This window comes from Solea senegalensis, linkage group LG3, assembly GCF_019176455.1.
Source record: "Solea senegalensis isolate Sse05_10M linkage group LG3, IFAPA_SoseM_1, whole genome shotgun sequence".
NCBI classification, from domain to species: Eukaryota; Metazoa; Chordata; class Actinopteri; order Pleuronectiformes; family Soleidae; genus Solea; species Solea senegalensis.
In genome coordinates this window covers 2,173,842-2,197,835 of record NC_058023.1, presented here as the reverse complement: position 1 = coordinate 2,197,835, position 23,994 = coordinate 2,173,842, and the positions used below count along the sequence as shown (strand labels likewise).

Genomic DNA, 23,994 nt, shown 5'->3' with positions numbered 1-23,994 from the left:
TTTGACGTCAGTAACTTGACGTCGCTGGGGAGTAGGAGCTCGTGAGTGCAGTTCGGCTTGTTGTCCAGGCGGCTGCGCGTGCCGCCGTACCTGGCAGCGGCAGCAGAAAGACGGTCAGCGGTCAGGAAATCACAACGGTCAAAAGCTCCGCGGAGTAATCCTCCTCCTCCTCCCCCGCATCCTCACACTCACCCCCCGCCGCCAGCATCACTGTCCCCGGGGGGACGAGCATAGAGAGACGGGGGTCCAGCGCCAAGAGGACCGAGCAAGCATGGACCCCCAAACCAAGGACCGCATCGGCAGCAGCCCGGCTGCGGGGGGCTTCAGCGGACGCCTGGCCTCCCTGGGAGCCGACGGCGGAGACTCGGAGTCCGGAGCCGGCTCGGAGGAAGCCACCGCGGGTAGCTGCAGCGACACGTTCAGTGGCAGTCTGCCCGACATGGAGCAGGAGAGTCTGGAGGAGAAACTGCGAGGACTGGCGTTCAGGAAGCAGACCTCGTACCGGTGAGTGGAGAGCGGGGATTCGGGGGAGGATGCTGGGGCAGGACCCGGACCTCTGGAGGACGTACTGGCCTGTTTATGTGCTTGTATTTAATGTAATTTTCACGTTTTTTTAGGCTAAAACATGTCAGACTTAGGTGTCAGCTAGCTAAAGCGTATTTAAACACAAACACAGGACAGACTGGGTGAGGGAGGGAGATTTTTAATGAATGTTATTTTTAACACTAAAACTAAATTTTTTAATTTGATGTTCCTGTATTAGCTTTAGCTTGACCCGGCTAACAGAGTTATTAGTTGGTGTGAATGTGACATGATGTGGCAATTTTTATCTCTCAGTTTCCCTTTTACCGAAGAAATTCACAATATTATTTCGATAATTTTACAGTATTTAAGGTACGTTTTTTTTGTAATGCTAAACCGTAAAAATTGTGATACACGATATTATTGTGACAATATTTACCTTACACTTGGTTATTTTAGAGGCATAAATGTCTAGACTCGAGCAGCATTTAGGTCATTAGTCAAGTTTTTATTCTTGAAACATTGACAATAATAATTGCCATTTGTGATATAATTGTGATAATCTTACCTTAAATTTCTTTTACCTCTGTGTACTTTACCTCATTTGGGCCCCCCAAAAAAATGTATGCTGATGAAGAAAATTGCGATTTACGATGATATTGTGTTATTGTGTAATACTGTTTGTACTTTACTTCAGAAGTAGGTCAGAAGTAAAATCTTTTGTAACGCTGACTGAGAACATTGCGATTCATGATATTATTGCGATCATTTTAACGTCTGCTTTCAGCTCTAATGGCTCTAAAACTCACTGAAATCACATTTTCGTCAGAAACTAATAACATTTCTTTCCGCTAATGTGAAAAAGTCGTTTTTATCGGTAAGCTTTCAGAAAATGTGGACAAATACTGATAAATGTACGCAAATTATATTGTGTTAGCATTAGCTCGATCTGGCTAACAACAACACTAGTAGTTGTTGTTAACTAGTCGATGTCCGTCCCAATTTTCGTGTATTTTCTTACACAAACAGATGAACTCATGTTACGAGAAACTTTATTGACATTGTAATGTGACATAAATGTGTAAATAATGTTTGGGGGCGTAGCTTTGAGTGTGTACAGGCTCCCCCTTGTGGCACCTTGTAATAAATCCCTCAGTCAGTCACATGAAAAATTTACAAATTTAACTCAACTTTTCAACTTTTTTGCGCATTTATTTTCTTTTTTTTCAATTTACTTATAAAAATTCTCTCTCTTTTTTACATTGTCCCGTTCCTAGTGTTAGCTTTAGCTCAACATGGCTAACGGTGTTTTCGGTCTTGATCATAATGTTAGCAGCCTCAGCACGACACTGTCTCAGGCCTTGTCAGCGATGGGTCAAAACAATTGGACACGCAGCCGTGCGTGTGTGTGTGTGTGTGTGAGTGTGTGTGTGTCACCCTGTTGCGGTGGGGGAGGCAAGGGACGTCAGTATTGATTTGTGGTCTTTGTGTGTGTGTGTGTGTGTGTGTGTGAATGCCAGCAGCAGCTTGACACCCTGGTGTGACTGGCAGCTGCTGTTGATAGTGAAAACTGGCCAGAGAACACACACACACACACACACAGCAGTTTTATGTTGTTAGATGTCATGGTGAAGAATGTGTGGCATTCATCCATTCATCTGTCATGTTGCGGTCAAAAATCAATCACTCTAACTTGTTTGCGTCTCGTTGACTTTTCAAACTAACTGCCAACAATTTTTTGGTCATCATTTCATCGCTGTGAGCGTATGAATGGATACCTTATGTCAAACATCCATCCATCCATCTTCTACCACTTTATCCTCCACATGAGGGCCAATCTCAGCTGACATCGGGCGAAAGACACAAAACACACACACACACACACAAGTAAATAAGTACATGACTGATATATACTCGACGTAGACCGATTTGAAATTTTTTAGTAAACATAGGCCAGTTGTTATTTTTGTTCTAAGAAATTTGAAAAATGTTACTTAAAGTCACTTAAAACTTAATTTATTTTCCATCCAAAAATAGCCGTTTCATGTATTTAACAATTTAATTTAAACATAATTTTTCATTAAAGATACTGGCTATAATGTCATACATGAAATATACAAATAAATATATACATTTATAAATAAAAAATCAGCATCATTTATCGGCCTTAGAAAAACTGGTATTGGTCGACTTTTAAAATACGCACTTAAATTCGAGTAACACAAATTATTGATTGCATAGTGCATTATTGTCTGTTCTTAATGAAGCATTTCAGTAATTTTTTTAAAAGGTTTTTAAACCTTTTCAGACTTTAAATTCCAATTTTTCCCGATATCTGACCAGTATCGGGCCGATATTGAGTGTATCATTTCAGCGTTCGTTGAAAGAAGAGAGACTTTTAACGTTCTCTTCTCTACACGATGATAAAAAAACCCGCAGACACAGGGTTTTATTGTGTTTTAAATATATATAAGTGTTTGTTAATTGTATGTTGGGAGTGAGTGAACCTTTTAATTAAATGAAAGGATTCTGTTTGTCTGAGTCTTTTTCGAACTCGTCTTCACCGCACACACGATCGTAGGCAAGCGCTGAGCTGTCGGTGGTTCACACGAAAGCTTATAATAGTTTTTATTTAGTTTTTACCTTTTGTGTTTAAATGAGTGAGTTTTAATTAGTTTTTCAGCGCGAGTTTGCTAGTTTTTATTAGTTTTTTTTTTTTTGTAAATGCTTAGTTTTAGTTTTTACTAGTTTGAGTTTTAGGTAATATAATAAAGGAGTATTTGCCAGGTGCAAGATTGTGTCATAAAAACCCAGCAAAAGATGCCATTTTAAAAAGTTTATTAGGACACATGAACAAACATCCATGATGGTCAAAATAGGCGCCAAATTTCCAAATGGCCGACTTCCTGTTGAGTTGAGGCCATGGTTATGGTCGACTTTTTTGTTCGTCGCGGCCTATAACGTATTCCCACCAAGTTTCAGGAAATTTGGTGGAACTCAATTTTGCCTCGGTTTTCACCTGGGTGGCATGGGTCCAGGAACTATGCGGAAATCACATTTTCACCAGACCTGACCTCCATCCAAAGCCATGGATATGATAATAATCTGAAGGATTACAACAGGTTCCTCGCATTTGTGGCCCCTGCCATTCGTGGCTCAGGCCCTAATAACCCTCATAAAATATAAGACACATGAAGACTTAATTTACAAAAACGAAAACTAAGCACATTTTCCAACTGCAATTCTACTTAGTTTTAGTCCTGTTTTTAAACTCTATTTTTTATTTTTTATTTTAATTTCAGTTCACGAAAAACATTTTTTTCAATTTTTCTTAAAACTAAGAATAATCTGTACCCGGCCCAGAAAATAAATAATGATGAATGTTATTATAATTTGTCAATCTACTGATGATTGAGTAAGTTATTATTATTAGCAAAAATCATCATTGATTATAACAACACATTTCTTGTGTGGTGTCATAATTATTTGATTAAGTAATTGATTAATAATCGATGAATCGTCGCAGTTTATCTGTACATTCTTTTTGTTTTTAAATCTTCTCTTGGTGGAATAGAATGTGGAAGGAAGCGACGTTGTTACCGCGCTGAAAGGAGAACGCAGTTTGGCGCCAAGAAGTGAATTTCCATATGTGGTGATATGAAAGAGCAGAGACATGATGCTGGACATCAAAGTGTGCGTGTGTGTGTTACTGTGTGTGTGTGTTTATGGCAGTGTGAAGGCACGTGAAACTTATCTGCCAGACATTCATCACACTTTGTGTGTCTCTGTGTGTGTGTGTGTGTGTGTGTGTGTTCCCAGAATACTGTCCATCCTTTTATCTATTTTTAGAAGTCTTACTCGTCTGCGTGTACGACTGTCCCTCCTCCTCCTCCTCCTGTGTGTGTGTGTGTGTGTGTGTGATTGTGTCATGACAACCCCCGTTAGTCAGCAGCGATGACAGTTTGCCCGTAAAGACGTTTACTCTTGGCTCCGGGAGCTGGAAGTTCTCAAAGTAAAACCCGTTTTTAAGTTCTAATGAGCGACAATAACAGAATAAGTAATAAATCACTTTAGACACGGACACCGTCCCACGGTAAACCTGCGTATCCTTTTGTTTTTCCGGCTGGAAAGACATAACTTTGCTCTCCTGCACCAAAGTCCATAGAGAAAATGAGAAAAAACTATTATTTATGACTTATGGAGCTCGGGCCGCAACGATTAATGGATTACTAATGGAGGACTAAATTAATTAAACGTTGTGTGTTGTTCTTCTTTTTTAATAATTAAAACAAGCTCAGTGAACCTTCATCAGAACCTGAAACCAACAGTGACCCCCTTGACCCTCCACTGGAACCCGCGAGGTGGGGAAACACCCAAGAAACTAACGCTGGGTTTCATCATCGCTCGCATGTGGTGAGATTCTCACCACCGCGGGGACAGGATGTCTCAACGTTCCCATGTCCCTCCACAGTTTACAGCCCACATCAACGGCGGACAACATTACCTACCCTTAAGAGTTCCTTTAAAAAAACTTACAAATTTGTTCCTAGCGGCAGAAAATGTCACCTTCCCAAAAACCGCTGCAAAAACAGTATATAATAACATTTCTTTCCACTTTTAATGAGTCAGTCAACTACTTCAGCCTGAAATATACATATCAAATATTGATAAAAAAAACTTTTAAGATTTTGACCCTTTAAAGGTCAGTTTTTATCGAAACCTACCAACTACAATAATTTCCATAAAATGCATCTGAAGGAGGATTTGATAATTATTATTAGGCCCTGGGATGGGTCAATGATTGGCAGAAACATTGATTTTGATGCATTGTTATTTTTTTGCAGTATCAGATTTTTAATTAAAAAAAAACTTTTGTAAAAATGTGTTCCTAATGGCAGAAAATGTCACCTTCCCAAAAACTGCTAACTTTAAAAATGTTATATATTAATATTTATACTTTAAGTGAGAATCTTTTAAAGCTACTTCTGCCTGAAATATACATATCAAATATTAATAATATTTTTTTTTTTTTAAGTGGAACTCCACTGTTTTCTCCTCTGTAAAATTTGAGCTATATTCATTGAACACAGGCAAAATGGCTTAACAATAAAAAAACGGAATGGCAGGAAATGTCCTTAGGAACTCTTAAGGGTTAAATTTATGAAGACAATACGCAGCAGACGTCAGGACGGGAGACAGAGAAGTGGAAAGGCTGTGCCACCACCTGCAGGGCTAAACTGTGATCAAAGGCCTTTCATCATCTGACACTTTCCGAATAGAAAGCTGGCTATTATTCCGCCTTCAATTCTGTACGAATACAAAGGGACAAACAGAGGAATGAAACAGATGGAGGGAGAGAGAGAAAAGAGAGGTTTTGTTCAATCCAGAAGTCAAAGGTACCGCCACGACTCGACATACATGGAAGAAAATAAACAACATATTACTCACGTAATTTTAAAGACGGGAGTCTGAAAACTTTGCTTGAGTTCAAAGAGTTTCCTCGGGGGGGGCGAAAGAGCGAGGCGTTTAAGGTCTGGAGCAGATCTTTGACAATTAGAGCCTCAGCTGGTGCTTTTTGATGCTCGGCTCTGATGAATTTAAACAGATATAAGCCCCTTATTAAAGCGCCCGCGCGTCTCCAATATTAATATCAACTCCTGTGCGGCATAAATATCAACCACACTCAGGAGGAGGTTATGTTTTCATCAGTGTGCCGTTGTCCTCTGTCAGTTTGTCCTTCGGTGTGAGCAGCAACGTCCTGTCCACGCGTCAACCTGAATTCATTGTGAGGGAAGAATCGACCCAATGACGACTCCATAAAATCCCTGTACTGTAAAACTGTAAAATAATATTTAATATCTCTGTCAAAAGTCATCGGATTTGAGTGAATTCGAATTTGGTATGTGTATGCAGGATTAGATGCTCTGCCAGAAGACTAAATGTCATCAAGATCTGATCCAGATTACGGATTAGGCGGCAATTTAAATGTAACTTGGTTCAGTCCCAAAGGTTGTCACGTTTATGTCGGACGGTAACATCTTTAAGCACTGTGAGTGATCTTGTTCAGATTGTGTTTCCTCCAGGAAGTGATGACATCGTGTGGTGAAGGTGTTGGGTAACTACGGTGGCATCGTTCTTCTTCATTTTGTGTTTTGTTTTTTTTTTGCTTAAAACCTGGCCGGTCCGTCCGTTCAAGTCTGCAGTAGAAAGTGGGGATTGGCATTTCTAACAGAAATGCTATTCAGATATTTGCATACTCTGGTGCATGAGAGCTAGTGGAAGTAATGCAGGGTTTCTCTGGGTGTTGAGCTCACGGGAGCAGCTAACGAGATGCATGTAATAATGGATGAAATTGTCTGTCTACCACTTGAGGGTCGCAGGGGCCGCTGGTGCCAATCCCAGCTGACCATAGCGCGCTGGACAGGTCGTCCAATCACTGTCACACATATGGACAATTTAGTGTGTCCAGTTAACCTCTGCATGTTTTTGGACTGCGGGAGGAACCCGGAGAAAACTCACGAACCCGGGCCGTGTGTACCCTAACATTTGTCACAGCACCTGATTGCCTTTTTGTGTACAAGCGAATGATTAAATACTCTAATTCTCATTATAGAGTAGAAACAAGCCTAAAGTATTTTATTTTGAAGAGATAACACACTTATTTAAGGGTGACATGTTCAATTTTGTGTGCATTAACTCACATTTTACAGAATAACCTTCATAATTTAACAATCACTACAGTGCTGTCTATCCTAAATTGTCTAATGAGGGTTTTAAAATGTGCTATGTGTATATCAAGCGTTCCCTGACTTACTTACCTACTTAGCTTTTCTTTTTTCCTGCCCAAAGCATTAATCATATTCCTCTGAACATCCAGTCCAATAAATGAAATGGAGCATAACACACTGTATGTACAATAGTAAAGTATCTGGTGTCAGATTCCATAATGTACTTACCTTCAAGCTCTTTTGAAGGTGTTGCATTTGTTGACCCCGTGATTTGCATCCGTCGTCGCAAACGTCCTGACAGAGAAACTCCTTTAACGCCGCGATCGCTGCTTACAGTGTCTGTGTAACCAGGCGGTACATCATCGCGCAGAGTACAATAGCGTCGGGGTTTTTTTTCCTCGGGGGAAATTAAATTTAAAAAGGGACCAACAAGAGACGCGCTCATTATACACAACAGGGGGACGACGCTCGGGCGCGTTTACTCCCTCGGAATAGACTCTGCGGAGTTTTCTAAAGAGAGAGCGTGTTAATCATATTTTTATTTTCTCTGTTTTATTTCCCTCCAGAGATTTACTGTGTAGCAGCAGCAGGAAGAGGAGGAGGAGGATCCACTACAATTAGCAAACACAACAGTCACAGCTGATGTAGTGTATGGACGATAATTCAGTTACAGTGTAGGATGTGAATGTAACGTCTAACTGTGCAACCGCTGTGTTTCAATTATATCGGAACTACATCGGAAGTGGGAAAGTTCGGAAACGTAAATGTGTCTTGGGCAAAATCAGTCGATAACAACGCTCTACGCTACGGTATTTATCGCACGACAAACAGTGTAGCAACATTTCTACGATGACAAATTAACAAAGTCAAAGTCAACACTGGGCGGGTGCTATTTAAAGTGTTTTTGTTTTCTACTGATTACGACTCATTTAATAGTTTTCGTCTTTATTCGTCTGACATTTATCGTAACTGTCAATTATTGCCCACTTTTACTTATGTATGTTTCGATACAAAAACATGGAGCAAATTTTGACCGTGATCGATTCTACAGCTGTAAACCCCCCCCCACCCCAAAAACAAAATTAAAGAACTAAAGGAAACGCAAACAGAAGAAATAAATCAGACATAATAGTTCTGATTGAGTATTGATTGAGTATTGATCAGGTGATCATAAACCTGTCAGGCTTAAAGAAAGCTAACAATAGCAGGCTAAAGTTTCTCTCATCAAAGTTCTGCTCTCAGAAACCTTAAAAAAAACACTGGATGTCGTTGTTTTTAATCAAACTTAAAATTTTGAACAAACCTTTGCTGACAATTCTTTTTATCATGTCTCAATGTCGTGATCTTCTATTAGTATTGCGAATAGTACAAACACCAATTTTTTCATCAGCTTTATTTTTGGAAAAATGTTTGGTAATGTTCCAATATTTTTTGGTTATTGGGACATTGTGGTGCGTTCCAGTTGTAGTAGGAAGTCAGAATTTCAAATTTGGTAATTTTCACTGACAAAAATTCTAAGTCACTCACAAAAGGCTAACATTTGATTCTAAAATGGCTGCCACTCCCATAATCCCTCTTTTGTCTTATTTGTGTCACATTCAATTTTTAACCGAGAGTTGAAATTGACCAATATTGCTAACAATGGTTAGCCTCGAGATATGTTTGCGTCTGGCAAATTGGAGGTGATGTCACTTTTTAGTTCCAATTTCCTGTGTAAAATGAAGAGAATTCTATCATAAAATAGTAAATAAAGTGACTATAAAAGCTGCCTCTCTCTCCTGGTGTAATCTGAATATTTCAGGTTATTCTGCTGCTGCTCCCGTTGAGCTGCTCCTCTCTACTCCCCTCACAGCTTAAGTGGATCTAACAGAATCAATAAGGGATGAGAGCGTTCAGCTGAATACACCTGCACACTTTACAGCTGACCGTGGAGGAGTCATGTTTTTATTAATATACACACCAGAGCACGGGGCGCTTGTGTCGCACACAGTCCGTGTGAAATTCACACAAACGCTGGGATCAGAGTCTGGGCGGCTTAAAGGCGCTCATGAATTTTTAAAAGCGACGACAAGAAGAGCGACGACAGTTGATGAAATGCAGGCCGTGACACAGTTTCCCTGCTCTCTGCTCTCATCCTCCTTGTGAACACATATACATTCATATCCATAAACTGGATTCACTCAGTCTCTGTCAAACCACCGTAATGAGTAAATACTCACAGGTTTGCTGTCAAAAATGCCTTAAATTGTCAAAAAAGTGCCACAAATCACTACCAGTGAACCACGTGGTTAGTTAATGAACTAATATTTACCCGTTTGGTTTCGTTAAGAGCGAGATAATTGTTTATAATGCTCCAAAGAATAAGGAAAGCAAGGAATATTTTAATTAAATAAAACATATTTTGACGTCTTTTCTGCTTGTAAATTGACTAAAATGATGAAGTAATGTTTTAACTTATTATTACGCTCTCCCCTTAAACTTTTAATGAAATTTCTAAATTACTTACAAACTATTTTGATCATTGAGTGGTTTTAATAATTAAAACAAGTTCTTTGCAAATACACAATGACTCCAGAAATACCAAAATCGTAATAATAGACAGTCAGACGGCTTAAACAGCTTTGAATTCACGTAAACTCCGTCGTCCTGTGTTGTTTATCTGTCCGTGTCGTTGACAATTTTACTATTGTGAAATATTACCTTTAATGTTACGTTGTTTAACAGGAAGAAACAACAATTTCCCTCTTAAGGAGCCTTAGAATGCTTCTTTTTTCACGTCGAATTTTCAATAACTCCATACCGCTCCCTCGCCATCCATGTTGTCCTCATACTACTAGAAAATCCCCTGTAGATTATGGTGTGTAAATGTTAATGTAGTTGCATGTGGTTTGTTAAAAATTCATTTCCCTCTAGCCCAACAAGTACGCCATGTTTTATGTATGTAAGCCGGCGTGTCTTGTGTGTCAGAGGTCAAAGTGAATGTAAACGGTTTGTAAAAGTCATATAAACAGTCTATATGTTGTGTTACAGGAGAGATTTAGTGTGTCTATTCCTGTCGTGAACATGTATAGGTGTAGGTGTATGTTGGTGGCCGTGTCAATCACGGCAGACGCTTCTCTTTTAAAGATATTTCTTTTGGGCTTTTTTTGGCTTTAACCCTGATCGTCATAATAATCAGGCCGCCTGGATTTCTTTTGATTTTATGGCTGTAGAATTGTCAAAAGATGTTAAATAAGTGAGTGCTTTTGCTTCCTTTTGACAAGATTTGGGGTGGGGGTCTACCGTGATGACAAGTGTATGGGTGCAAAGAAAATTCCTCTGCTTTCCGGTAGTTTTTGTATTTTCTACAGATCACAAACAGTCTAGGAGTTATGGTAATGAGAATTACGCATACCAAATCCTGTCGGCGACAGTAAAGCCTGTGATATACTTCTGCGCCCATTGCCGCATCCGTCACATATCCCTAGTATACTTGCACGTCAGGGTCCTGTAGTATCCCACTTCACCATTGGGTGGTGGAACAAGTCTGATTGCAGGGAGTAGGACGCATTCCTGCCGAAGAAGAAGAGAACAATGTTACAGCTCCCTCAGAAACGTCTGGTTAGAGTGACTCACAGCTGAAAGGCCCGTCGGGGTGTCAGTTGGTTCGAGGGTCGCCAAGACGAGGCTCCTTGGTGACTACTTCTTCTGTTGTCGAAATGTGAAATCTGCTTGGTGAGCCGGGTTTATACGACACCTACCGGTGGTGCGGTAGGTGTAGTATAAGCTACCCAACGATTGGTTCCAAAATCTAGGTTGATGCTATTTGCAAAGTATAAGTATACCAGGGCCTTAGCAGAAGGGTTAATAAATAGGACATTGAATCGTTAAAGGGGGGAAGACACGCAGCAAAGGCTCACGGGTGGAATCAAACCTGGGCCCTTTGCCTAACCTTGCTAACTCTTACATTTCTAGTCCAAGTACTGCACACACTTGTGCCCTTAGTAAGTCCCCTGCTAAGTCTGAAGCCTGTCAACCTGACAGTTGGACCATTGGACGATTAACAGACAGACGTTCCTTGCATTTATAGACAAATTGGTCTGTTAATGAACAACAACAATCAAGACACAAGATAAATGTGAACTATGGGTCTACCTCCACTACACACACATTAAAGACGGACTTTCTTGACCTTTTCTGAACAGCTTTGTTCCTGTCGGGTTGTGGTTTGTTTGTTTACTTACATCAGTATTTCTTTGCTAAAGAAAAAAAAGGAAAAAAAGAGGAAGTCTCTTTTTAGAGCAGTGGTATTTCAGACTTCTTTCCTCTTCTGGCCTTTTCAGGAGTGTTTTGAGAGTGTGACTGAGTGTGTGTGTGTGAGTTGGGGGTTATTTTGCCCATAATGCTGTGTGCTAAGGCATTAAAGAGGATTGGCTGTCAGGAGCCGCTCCTTATTAGTCGTCTGTCTGGCTGTTAAGAGGCTTTTCCCTGCTTTGGAAATGGAGCTGAGAAAAAAAGAGGGCAAAAGGCAAAAAGAGAAGTATCTGTGACTGCCGAGAAAAGAAAAAAAAGAAAAGAGGAACAGTTCTTGAAGAGAAACCTTAACGTGTTGAAGATAAGTCACTTCCTCCATCGGACGTTTGGTTGTGAAAGGAGGTTTCTGCAAGACTTCACTGTGGCCCTTTACTTTTGAGAAGTGTTCAAAGAAGAAGAGATATATTAAGAAAGATCGTCTTCCACTTAAACCCTTTAAGCACTTTTTTCAGGTGTAAACCAGTTTATATGGGTATCTAGTAATTCCTTTCCGTCTTCTGCTTATCCGGGTCGCGGGGGCAGCAGCCTTAGCAAGGATGCCAAGACCACTAGCCACTTCTGCCAGCTCCTTTGGGAGGATCCCAAGGAGTTCTTAGGCCAGCCGAGAGATATAATCCCTCCAGCATGTGTCCAAGCCCCGAGGTCTCCTCCCGGAAGGACATACCCGAAACACCTCCCCAGGGTGACGTCCAGGAGGCATCCTAACCAGATGCCACCTCAGCTGGCTGTTGTGACAAGAATCTTCTGTCTCTCTCTGGTCAAACACCAGCTACTGCATTCAAAATTTGAAGTTGGGTTTCTTATTGAGTGTTCCATTTGCAGTCGGAACTCGGAATTACCAAAAGGTCTTCAAATCTTCAGATCTTGCACACCTGCGCCCCTTAGTAATGGTGTGTTACATTTGTAGCCAAACTTTGAATGTCCAAGGTCAGGAAACTCGGAGTTCCACACTTACTTAACACTCTAGTACTAGTAATTTGTATCTGTAGACATTTTGGTGAGCTGTTTGTGTGTGCAAAACCAAAAAAAGAGGTTGTTATTGAAAGGTATTGCTAACAATGGCTAGCCCGAGATACGTTTGCTGCCATGCATTCAACTTTTCTCTGGAATGCGGTAAACCCGGTGGTGAGGTTGTTTCCACCTCAGACTTCCAATTTCCAACATAAATTTAACACAACACGAGTCCACTCCTCAGTCCACTTCTTGGCATTTATCAAAATCAGGCTTTGGGGTGGAGTTAGTTTCAGAAGAGTGGGTTTAGTTACCCTTTAATGCTACCTAGTTTTATATTGTGTACTTTATGGGTTTTATTAAGGTAGGGTATATTTGAGGATACACTTTTATTCTACAATACGATACAACTTCATTTATCCACGCAATTTGTTGTGGCTCGGGGTCCAAACCTGACTGAGCCCGAAAGAACGTCCACCTGGTATGGGGAGTCCTACCACGTAGCTTGACTAACGTGGGGGGGAAAAAGTAGATACCAAAGTAGCTTAAAATAGAACGACATTAAAATACTTTGGAAGATAAAATAATTGAAAAACAGTGGAAAAAGACTAAAACGACAGGGGGCGCTAAAGGACACAAGCCATATTATTAGAAATAAAATGTGTGAAATAAGACAAAAATAGATAAATGATCAACAAAAAGAAATTTATTAATGAAAAACATGGAGAAGAACTTTGTCCCTTTGAGCCTCAGAGAATAACCTGATGGTTGAGTATTTTTTCCAGTCTGATCAGATTACCCTCAGATTACCCACCACATCAATACAGACAGTGAAAACACAGTTATCTGTTTACACGGAGTTTGCTCCAGTGGAACAAAAACCATGTTTGTGGTTTGTTTCTGACCACAACAGTCCCCTCTGACCGCTCTGTCCTTCCACATTATACAGTCTGGACATCTGTTTACATTCCTCAGACGCACAGGAAAGAGGCACCGGCCTGGAAGGAGCTGTGACGGGGTACAACAAGGTAACTTTAAAAGAGCGAGCGAGCTGTTAATCTCATCGCTGGTAAACTGAAGCAGGAAAAGTCAATGTTAGACATTCATTTCTATTAAAAATACTGTTCATAATTATAATAAGTAAAGATTATAGCCACAGACCATTGTTCTTGTCACATAGAGGTGGAAAAAAGGAAATCAGGCTAAATATATAGGCAAAAAAAATTATCAACATTATCCAATAAAAAAAAACCCATATATCGCATGGCCATATTATATTATTTTTGTATATATACTATATATATATACACCAAGTATTGATGTTTTTCTTTAGCATATCAGTTTTTTACTGATGTTACAAACAGCAAACTTTTTTGTATATTAGCATCACAACAATTGACGTTTCTGTCCACTAGATGGTGCCAAGTGCTCACTTTCACTTGAGCTCTTGTAAGAGTACGTTGCAATATGTGATTTTCGCATTATCGTGATAATATTGTATTGGGAGTTAAATAGCTAACAATATCGTATTGTGGTGTCTCTGGCAAGTCCCACCCCTATTTGTAATATAATTATAAAAACATGGCAAATATCTGTCGGGGCTTATTTATCGGTCTAAGTCTAGGCTAAAAGTTAGACGTTAAACGTTAAAGTCCTGCCATGGTGCGTTCCATTTCAGTCGGAAGTTGGAACTGGGAGTGACTTCCACTCCGAGTTGACTGTTTTGCAATGTAAATATCGGCCCTTGTGGGACAATTGCTTGAGGGTTGTGTCCTATGTTGGGTTTGAAGAAAAAACCTGAGATTTGAAGAGGTTTCAAATGAGTTGTCTGAGTTTACATTTAAAACTAGTGAAATAAAACCGTTCAACAAGGTTTTTATTTAACATGTGTGAACAGTTTTGAGTTGCAAATATCGGCCTGATTTATCTGAGCACACGTTAAGAGCTGCTTCTGTGAGTGCGTGTATATTTACAGTGTTTACATTACTGATGTAAATGACAGTGAGTAATGACATGTAAACATATACACGCAGGGGGGAAATGGTGCCACAGGTTTAAAAAAAAATACATGAAATGGACGCAAAACAGAACGGTGAAGAAAACAGAAGGAAAAAGAAATCGTACATTGTTCTTAATTCAAGAGATCAGCAGCTCTTCCTCTCTTTCCTTTCCAACAAGAGCCATCTGTCTGGTGTTCGAGCCGATAATGAACCTGTGGAGTCGACCGCTGAGGTGACACTGACTCCATCACTGCAACCACAACAGAGGCACCATGATACGATGGGACGATACCACTTTTTTTGATACCAATATCACAAAATCGTGTTTTTACCGATAACAGGTCGCTTTCTCCACCTACATTCATACACGGTCTAAAATGACCGTGTATGGATGTAGGTGGAGAAAGCTACGTGAAGAGATGCTCCGTCCACGTTCAATACAGAGACTTTATGACCTCTGACCTCTGACGTCTTTTGTTTTCTTTAGTCAGACAGATGTCGCCACGTACCGATATATGATTGTCTCGCGATATGTTGATTATTGCAGAAACGTCGTATCATGATTCACACACACACACACACACACACAGGAGAAGACTGAGATAAAGATGCTGTCTCACTAATTATAATGTGTGTCTGTATCTATGTGTGTGTGTGTGTGTGCTCATGTTAAATTGCAGTCATTAGTAAAAGATTAATTTTATGATGCAGCAGCTGCAGCCTGAACTTTCACAGACCTCGCCCACTCTCTCTCTCTCTCTCCCTCCCTCCCTCACTCACTCACTCACTTGTCTCGACCTTTGACCTTCCCTCGTTTCCATCATCTTTCATCGCTCCGTCTTTATCTGTTTCACACTTTCTCCGCTGTCGTCGCTCTCTCTCTCTCTCTCGCTGTCTATTCTGAGCAGTGAAGGTCAAATACAGATGTACGGCGTGAACCTGACACACACACGTGCACACCAGAGGTTTCAAACTCGCGGCTCGTGGGCCACATTTTGGCCCCACTCAGTTTTATGTGGTCCACCCCCTTAATATCAAGTTATAATGAAGTCATATCTGAATTATGTCTGAGGGTTCATACAAAGTGTGCAAAACCAGCTTTTGTGTGTGTGTGTACCTGGTATTCCTTATGTTGTGGGGACCTAAATCTGTTTACATCTGTTTATTATGGGGAGTGTGTGTGTGTGTTACATTATGTGGAGGTGACTCTTCACCACAATGACAGAACACTAGTTTTCACAGACAATAAGCAGTTCTCTCCCTCTCTCTCTCTTGTTTCCTACTTATAGAAACGTAGTGGGTTTTTTCTGAGTGGGAGTGAAAAAAAAGAAGAAAGAAAACCCACTATGGAGAAAAGAGTCACTGCTGCACAATCTGAGAGAGAGAGAGAGAGAGAACATGGTTGTGTTTGACTCTACAAGTATCGACTCAAACTGCATTCACGTATCTTTTTACAAAATATAAATAAAGTTGTCGTTATTGTTAGGTATTAGCAGAGAGGGGGATGCTGAGGGTGAGGAGGGGAAGCGAGGAAGAGTGAACGTGTGGAGGAGGAGAGAGAGAGAAGCCAAGGCCTTTGGGCAAAGCCAAGATCGCCTACAGATGCTCCTTCACTCCCTCACTCTTTTCTCACATCACTCCATCACATGTCCTTTTTTTATTCTCACTCTCTCTCCCCTTTTTCACTAATCTGACTCGCCCCCCTCGTCCACCCTCAGAGGAGATGAATGTAGGCCAGTGGAGGAGTGAAGTGAAGGGCATCCACGCACACACACACACACACACACACACACACGCGCGCTGCATATTTGGTGTTTTCCTCGCCGCCGCGCTGCGTTTCTCTCGTCACCACTAACGCGGTTATGACACTATCACTTTATGATTTAATCTCTGACAGAAAAACATGACGTCATTTCAGTTTCCTCTGACAGACCAAGAGAAAATGATCATATTAATTCGGGATGATTTTTCAGTTCGGGCCACACGGTGCAGTGATTAGCATTCTTGCCTTTGCAGGACCCGGTCACAACAAGGGTCTCTTTCAGTATGGAGGGGAGGGGCTAGGACGTGCCGCAACGAACGATTAATCTGTCGATTATTTTCTCCATTAAGAAAATATTAACATTTAAGAAGCTGAAGCAACCAGAAATCTTGTTTTAATCTTGCTCCAAACCGATGAAACGATTATCAAAGTAGTTGACGGTTAATTTAGTAATCGATTGACCGATGAATCCAGTAACTGAATCAAAATGAAGCCATCGCAAGTCGTGCAATATCTATTCAAGGCATCGAAATGCTATCATTTTGCTAACAGAAGAAAACGTAAAATAAAATTAGAACAATCATGGACAGATCGGTATGGAATCCAACCCACAACCTTCCAGTTGAAAGACGAGCTGCTCTACCACTGATCCACCATTTATAAAAAATATGCAGTCTTGATGACATTTACGATGTTCCATGAATGCATCCAGAAGCTGCTCCTCTAATCCCAGCACCACAGTTTGAGAACCGTTGCTCTAATATACTGTATATAATGTGTGGAGAGGAGGAAACTGTTGTGTTTACGTGAACAATCATGTCTTCATTGGTACACGAATGAATGAAGGTGTGAATATCTGAGTAAACACATTAAATAATGAAGTATAAACGGCAGTTTTTTCTCTGTTGTGTTAAATCTTTGGTTCTTCTTGAAAAAGTGCGTCCGAGCTTGTGTTTAAGTTGTTGTTGAGTCATTTTCCGACTTCTTTTATGTTCCCTCTTCTTTAAGTATAATATATTTAATTACAGTCTACTTTTCTCCTCTCTGTGTCTCTGACAGGGAGTGGGTGTGTGTGAGAGCAGCTGCAGTCGGGCACACTATCAACTCTTATTAGATCACTGTCTTCACACACAGACACACACAGACACACAAAGTTAGCATACAGGCAACACACTGTTCTTGTGAGTGTGAGTGCAGCGCGGTCACTGATACAAACACACACAGAGAAAAGAAACACACACAGAAAAGAAACACACACAGAGAAAAGAAACACACACAGAGAAAAGAAACACACACATTCTATTATGTTTTGTGATGGCGGGAGGAAAGCGACGCAGACACGGGGAGAACATGTAAACGCCACACAGAAAGATTCTAGACCGGGAATCGAACCCTGCACCTTCTTGCTGCGAGGCAACACTGCCACCACTCCCCCCACTCTTCCACCCGGTATATAAATGTTCATTTGTTAACATTAATAGAATGTTAAAATCATCAATCTGCTGCTGCTGCTGTTGTGTACACTGTACTGACACACACACAGACAGACACACACACAGACACGCACACAGACACACGGACAGGGAGGAAGACGGTCAGACACAGGGGAGGAATGCTGCACGCTCAGATAAAACTGGGAAGGAAGTCTGAGTTGGGTTGTCATGACCACCACACCCTTCACACCCTGCCCCCAACACACATGTACACATATGAACACACACACACACACACACACACGTTTGTGTTGATGGTGGAATAGTTTGTATAAGATAAGAAAATGACAAAACTGACGATAAATAATCGCACGTGAAGCTTTATCTAAAGCTCAGTGTGTGTGTGTGTGTGTGTTGATTTCTTCCTGCTATTGTCAGTTGTTGTGTGTGTCTGTGTGTGTGAAATCTTGTTCCTGTGTGTTTTCGTGTGTGTGTGCGTCACACAACAAATAACCAATTCATTGTTTAGATAACAGATCAATGACTTTTGATCATTGATAATGATTATTAATTAATCTGTTCATTTATTTTCTTCTCTATTACAAAAAAATGTCTGAACTTAGTAATCGATTAATACGTCATCTACACACACACTCACACGCGCATAATGAAAATATTTTCCAGTTTCCAGTGAAATATTTATCGGGTCTTTAAATGAATGCATTATTACGTCCACACGACTAGAGTCGTTTAAGAATGGTCATCAAATCTCATACTAATGAATTTATGCCACTATATCCCGCTAAATGTGACAGACTGGACCTTTAAAACCTCCTGAAACATCACGTTTTCACCACCTCTTTACTTTAACTTAAGTTTTTGACCTTTAAATCTCCATATAAGACTGACAGTGTGTGTGTGTGAGCTCATATGTTTCTCAAGTTGCCCTTGCCAGGTTCTCTCTTACGTCACGTTTCTAAAAATAGAGCAGATTCACCTGTGAGCGAGTGAAGAGGATGAAAGGAGACGTAGAGGTGAAGGTAGGAAAAGGAGGAATGAAGGAGAGGTCAGATGATGTCATCAAAGGTCGAAAAGATAACATTTTTCAAGACACAAACATTAATCCGGATATTGAAATGCAGAAATGTTACGTATTGTATCTTTAAGTCAAAAGAAAAGGAGTGCTTTTATTTACATTTTTATTATGGTCTGTAATTTGACTCAAAGACAAAGAGGTGCAGAGGAACGTCGAGGACGGATGTGAGGATGTGAGGTGTCCAGTGTCGCAGCTCACTGGACACCACTGCCACACACACATGCTGGTTCAGCGTTCGTTGTGAGGACACTCATAGACATAATACATTAACCCTAAAACCAGGTCTTAACAAGTCAAAATGGCCTCTCAAAGTGTCTAACCTTTACCCTAAACCCAGGTCTTAGCCTGAGGTGCACAGATCATAATCAGATCATGCAATCACAATAGAGATCAAAGTAGATTACAATGCAACAACTGGCTACATAGTTTTCATCAAAGTAATATTTATTGTCACTAATATTCATTTTACTGACATAATAATAGTAATATTAAAATGAGTATTGCTAAAAACTGGTCTTAACCCCCAAGAAGTCCCATTAAAGAAGTGAAGACGAGCCAAAATGTCCTCACTCCGTATGGTTTATGCAATTTTGTTGGTCCTCATAATACCACAAATACAAGAACACACACTAGACATTGTTTGTGTATATAGTCTACATTCATTCTCTTCCTCCTCACCTCTGACCTTTTCTTTTCACTGACGTTTGAAATCTTACCTGTTACTGTAACACGCACACACACACACAGAAAAAGTCCCTCTAAAGATGTGAGAACCAGACAAAATGTCCTCACAAAGATAGCTTTCTTTGACAGTTCGTCCACACATACAGACACACACACACGCTTATGTTTAATTCATGACCCTATTCACAACCCTAACCCTAAAACCAGGTCTTAACTCCCACCAAAAAAAAGTGAAGACCAGCCAGAATGTCCTCACTTTTTAGCTGATTTTATTTGGTCCTCACAAAGCCACAAATACAAGAACACACACTCTCTATTGTTTGTGTAGATGGTCTACATTCATGTTCTCTTTATCCTCACCTTGTCCATCCTCACCTCTGACCTTTCCCTTTGACCTAATCTGACGTTGAAAATCTTACCTGCTACTGTAACACACACACACACACAAACACACACACACACACACACACACACACAGGGGCTCAGGTGTCTGGTGTCAGGTCTCCGCTGCCTGTAACATTGAGTGGCGTAATTACCTGACTTGTGCTGTGCAAGTGAGTGAGTGTGTGAATGAATGAGTGAGTGAGTGAGCCGGGGGTAATGACTTCAGGTGGATTGAGTCTGTGCTGCATGTAGACGTGGATATCAGTCACACGGGGAGGAGAAGGAAGTGAGTTAATAGTAACAATAATAATAACCATGATAAACGTCGGCGCGGGGAAAGAGTCACGGAGGAGAGGGAGGGTGAAGAAAGTGCGCTGGTTCCACCGGCTGCTCGGCTACAGGTGAGCGCGGCAGTTGCCATGTGAACGTGTGAAGTTTGTGAAGCAGTGAAACTGGATCCTCGTCGATTATCGTTATCATTTCTCCCTCCTGCGAGGCGAGCGAGTGAAACGAATCGATCCTGGAGATGCTCTCTCGGCCCTCGCCCACAAATGTCACTTTTCTGTGCGGGGTGAGGCGTGACTCATAATATGTGCCGTGCAGGGCCGTGTCACGTGACCTTATTGAGTCAAGAGGCGCTGAATGAGTGGAAAATGTGCTTTAACTTAAGGGAAATATAGGATTAAATGTCCATATTAATCAATTTATCGCCAGATATTGCGGAAAAATCAACTTCCCCACAGTTTAATCTATGTTTCCGTCTCACAGGTTAGGTTTTTGTGTCTAATTTTCATGTGTTTTTGAGTCTCACAAAGTTTCCCCTTCAGGGATAAGTGACATTTTCAAGTAGAATATAATCAATGATTCAAATAAAAGGAGGAAAAAAATTTTTTTTTTTTACCATTGAACACTAGGTTTAGGTTAAAAAAGAAAATCTCACTGTTTTTCATGACCTTTTCCTAACTGGAAACTCAAGAGTTTGTCTCCCACACCAAACTCCATAGAGAAAAGCAGCGTTTTTTACATCACAGCCCACAGGAGTCGTTGATCCGCCTCTGCCTCCGTCAGTAAGCTCGAACATGTTGATTTTATGATTTCAGCTTTTAAAAACCTTTCTTTAGGTTTACTTCAGTGACACAAATGTAGAAAAACGAGACGCTGGGAGAGCAGTGGCTCCTGTGCCGCGTGAGCTAAAATCGCCCATTTTCTCAATGGGGTTTGGTGCAGCGAGGTGTTGAAAGTGTCACTCTGTGATTCTGAGGTAGAGTGAACGTCACACCTCAGCGATTGTGTGTCTAACATTTTTTTCACATGCATTAGCGCATACACAGGCGTCATAACTTAGTTCAACTTTCGACAAAAATCTTTTTGCTTTTTTTCTTCCTCGGGAGAATTTGGCTGCGGCACAGAGAAGCTGCCGCTTTTCACGCCCAAAGCCCACACGAGTGCAGTTGTTACTTCTGTCAAACCGAAAGAACCTTCTCCCCCACATAATCACAGCCGCGCGGCACAGGCTCTTCTCCGCGACCGCCAGTCAGGAGGAGAGGACCGCTCCGTTTGGATTCCTCCCACTTGCAGCTGCCTTTTGTCTTTTCGCTCTCGAGTGCACGAACGGGGATTTACCGAAGAGAAACTTTGATTTTTTTTTCCATCTACGGCAGAAACTTTAATCACATGAACCCCTGAGGAAAGTTCACACTGTAGTAACTTTTGACTAATCTGTGGTTACACGGCGTCTATATTTAGAAAATAGTGGTGGAATTAGGGAAATGACATCATTTTTTTTTGTGTGTGTGGGCTGGGAAATATCCTCTCTCTGTATAAATATATATATGTATATATATATATATATACATATATGTATATACAGTGTTCTTCCCACATAGGGTAATTAGGTTTCTGTGTGAGTCGCTGCATTTACAGTAAACTTACTGACACACACACACTCACAGAGCAGCAGATTCTCCACCAGTATAATTACTGGATGAGCTGCCGATGCTCCCGCTGTGCCGTTGTCACGGCAACGCCAACAACCCACCTCTGCAGCAGGAAGAGGAGGAGGGAAATGTATTTAAAAAAAAAAAAAAAAAAAAAGGCAGCGAGAGAGAGAAGAGGCAAAGGAGGAGGAGGAGGAGGGCGAGAAAGACAGAGCGAGCGGAGGATGACAAGAGAGCGAGGGAGGAGCTGGAAAGGAGGAGAGAAGTGGAGGTGATGTCAGGACATAAGGGGGGAGAGAGAGAGGGAGAGAGGAGGAGAAGGAGCAGAGCGATGAGCTGAGGAAGAGAGGGAGAGAGTTCAGTAAAGACAGAGAGAGAGCAGCTGTTTTTAACTCTGTGATCATTAATGTGTTCACCAGTCACACACACACACACACACACACACACACACACACACGCTCATCCTGATAGTTGTGTTATAAAAGTAAAGAGACACTGACTTTACTGATGAACACTGGCGCTCACAGACATGTGGAAGGACAGGGGCTGAAATTAAAGCCCCCCCCACTGTGCACCAGTGTCACTGGAGATAACAAGATACTTTTCTCAAAAAACAAGATAGTTTTCTCGTTATAAAGAGGTATTTTGTTGCTATAGATCCTTTTTTTGGTAAAACAAGATATTTTTCTCGTTATAAAGAGGTATTTTTGTTGCTATAGATACTTTTCTCGTTATAAAGAGGTATATTTTGTTGCTATAGATACTTTTTCATTATAAAGAGGTATTTTTGTTGTATAGATACTTTTCTCAAGTTATAAAGAGGTATTTTGTTGCTATAGATACTTTTCTCGTTATAAAGAGGTATTTTTGTTGCTATAGATACTTTTCTCATTATAAAGAGGTATTTTGTTGCTATAGATACTTTCTCATTATAAAGTGTATTTTTGTTGCTATAGATACTTTTCTCATTACAAAAGAGGTATTTTTGTTGCTGTGATACTTTCTCATTATAAAGAGGTATTTTTGTTGCTATAGACACTTTTCTCGTTATAAAGAGGTATTTTTGTTGCTGTTGATACTTTTCTCATTATAAAGAGTTATTTTTTGTTGCTATAGATACTTTTCTTATGAAGAGGTATTTTGTTGCTATAGTTACTTTTCTCTATAAAAGTGTTTTTGCTGTTGATACTTTTCTCATTATAAAGAGGTATTTTTGTTGCTATAGATACTTTTCTCAAGTGAAGAGGTATTTTTGTTGCTATAGATACTTTTCTCGCTATAAAGAGGTATTTTTGTTGCTATAGATACTTTTCTCATTATAAAGAGGTATTTTTTGTTGCTATAGATACTTTTCTCGTTATGAAGAGGTATTTTTGTTGCTATAGATACTTTTCTTGTTATAAAGAGGTATTTTTTGTTGCTATTGATACTTTTTCTCGTATAACAAGATACTTTTTCTCATATAACAAGATAGCACTTTTCTTGTCATGACAAGACATTTTTCACTCTATAACAAAACAAGATCTTTTTTCTGTAACAAGACACATTTCTCGTTATAAACCAAAGACAGTTCATGTCTCGTCATGAGGAGAATGAATTTTCTTGTTTTGACGATAAGAAACTTTTCATTATTTATAGTGAGACAGAATTCTTTACATTCATCATCCTAATCATTTTACATAAAAGACAGAAAATGTCTTCACCACACACACACACACTCTTTATTAAAAGTGTCTTTAGCGTCAGACGTCGCGTGAAGAACCTTAACATAACTTAACTTAATCTCGTTCTGATGTGGATTAAAATAAGATGGTTGAATTAATGAAAGTCACATGAGCGAAGTGTCTCACAGTGAGGACACACACACACACGCACACTCTTTTTTTCCCTTTAACTTGACACATCAAGTCTTCATGTTTGTCTCACTGATTTATTTAAATGCTTTTAAATGTGATTTATTTTTAGATTCCTGAGGATTAATCTACTTAAATTACCTCTGAGGGTAAACGTGTGTGTGTGTTTTTGGTGATGCAGGATTTTTTGGTTATTTTGATTTTTTTTTAATTCCAGTTAAGATTTTAGGAGTGAACCTTTAAAGCCTGTGATCCTGTCGGCTTTTAGGAGATTAGACCTCACTCAAATATAAATGTGTCCCATGACCTCTGAATGTCAGTGTGTGCGCATGTGTGTGTGTGTGTGTGTGT

The 23,994-nt window shown here is 40.3% G+C and overlaps 1 protein-coding gene across 5 annotated transcripts in view; it reads left to right on the top strand.

The window, feature by feature from the left end:
* Positions 1 to 21: 21 nt before the first annotated feature.
* Positions 22 to 23,994, top strand: part of dgki (diacylglycerol kinase, iota) — a 51,051-nt gene continuing 27,078 nt past the window's right edge. For 3 of the 5 annotated variants that reach the window (XM_044021500.1, XM_044021503.1, XM_044021501.1), the window contains exon 1: positions 23 to 504. In XM_044021500.1, coding sequence (XP_043877435.1) covers positions 272 to 504 — 233 coding nt within the window. In that variant the 5' untranslated portion in view covers positions 23 to 271. Of the gene's footprint in view, positions 505 to 23,994 lie in introns of all 5 variants that reach the window. The other 2 variants (XM_044021499.1, XM_044021498.1) reach the window with 1 other exon arrangement.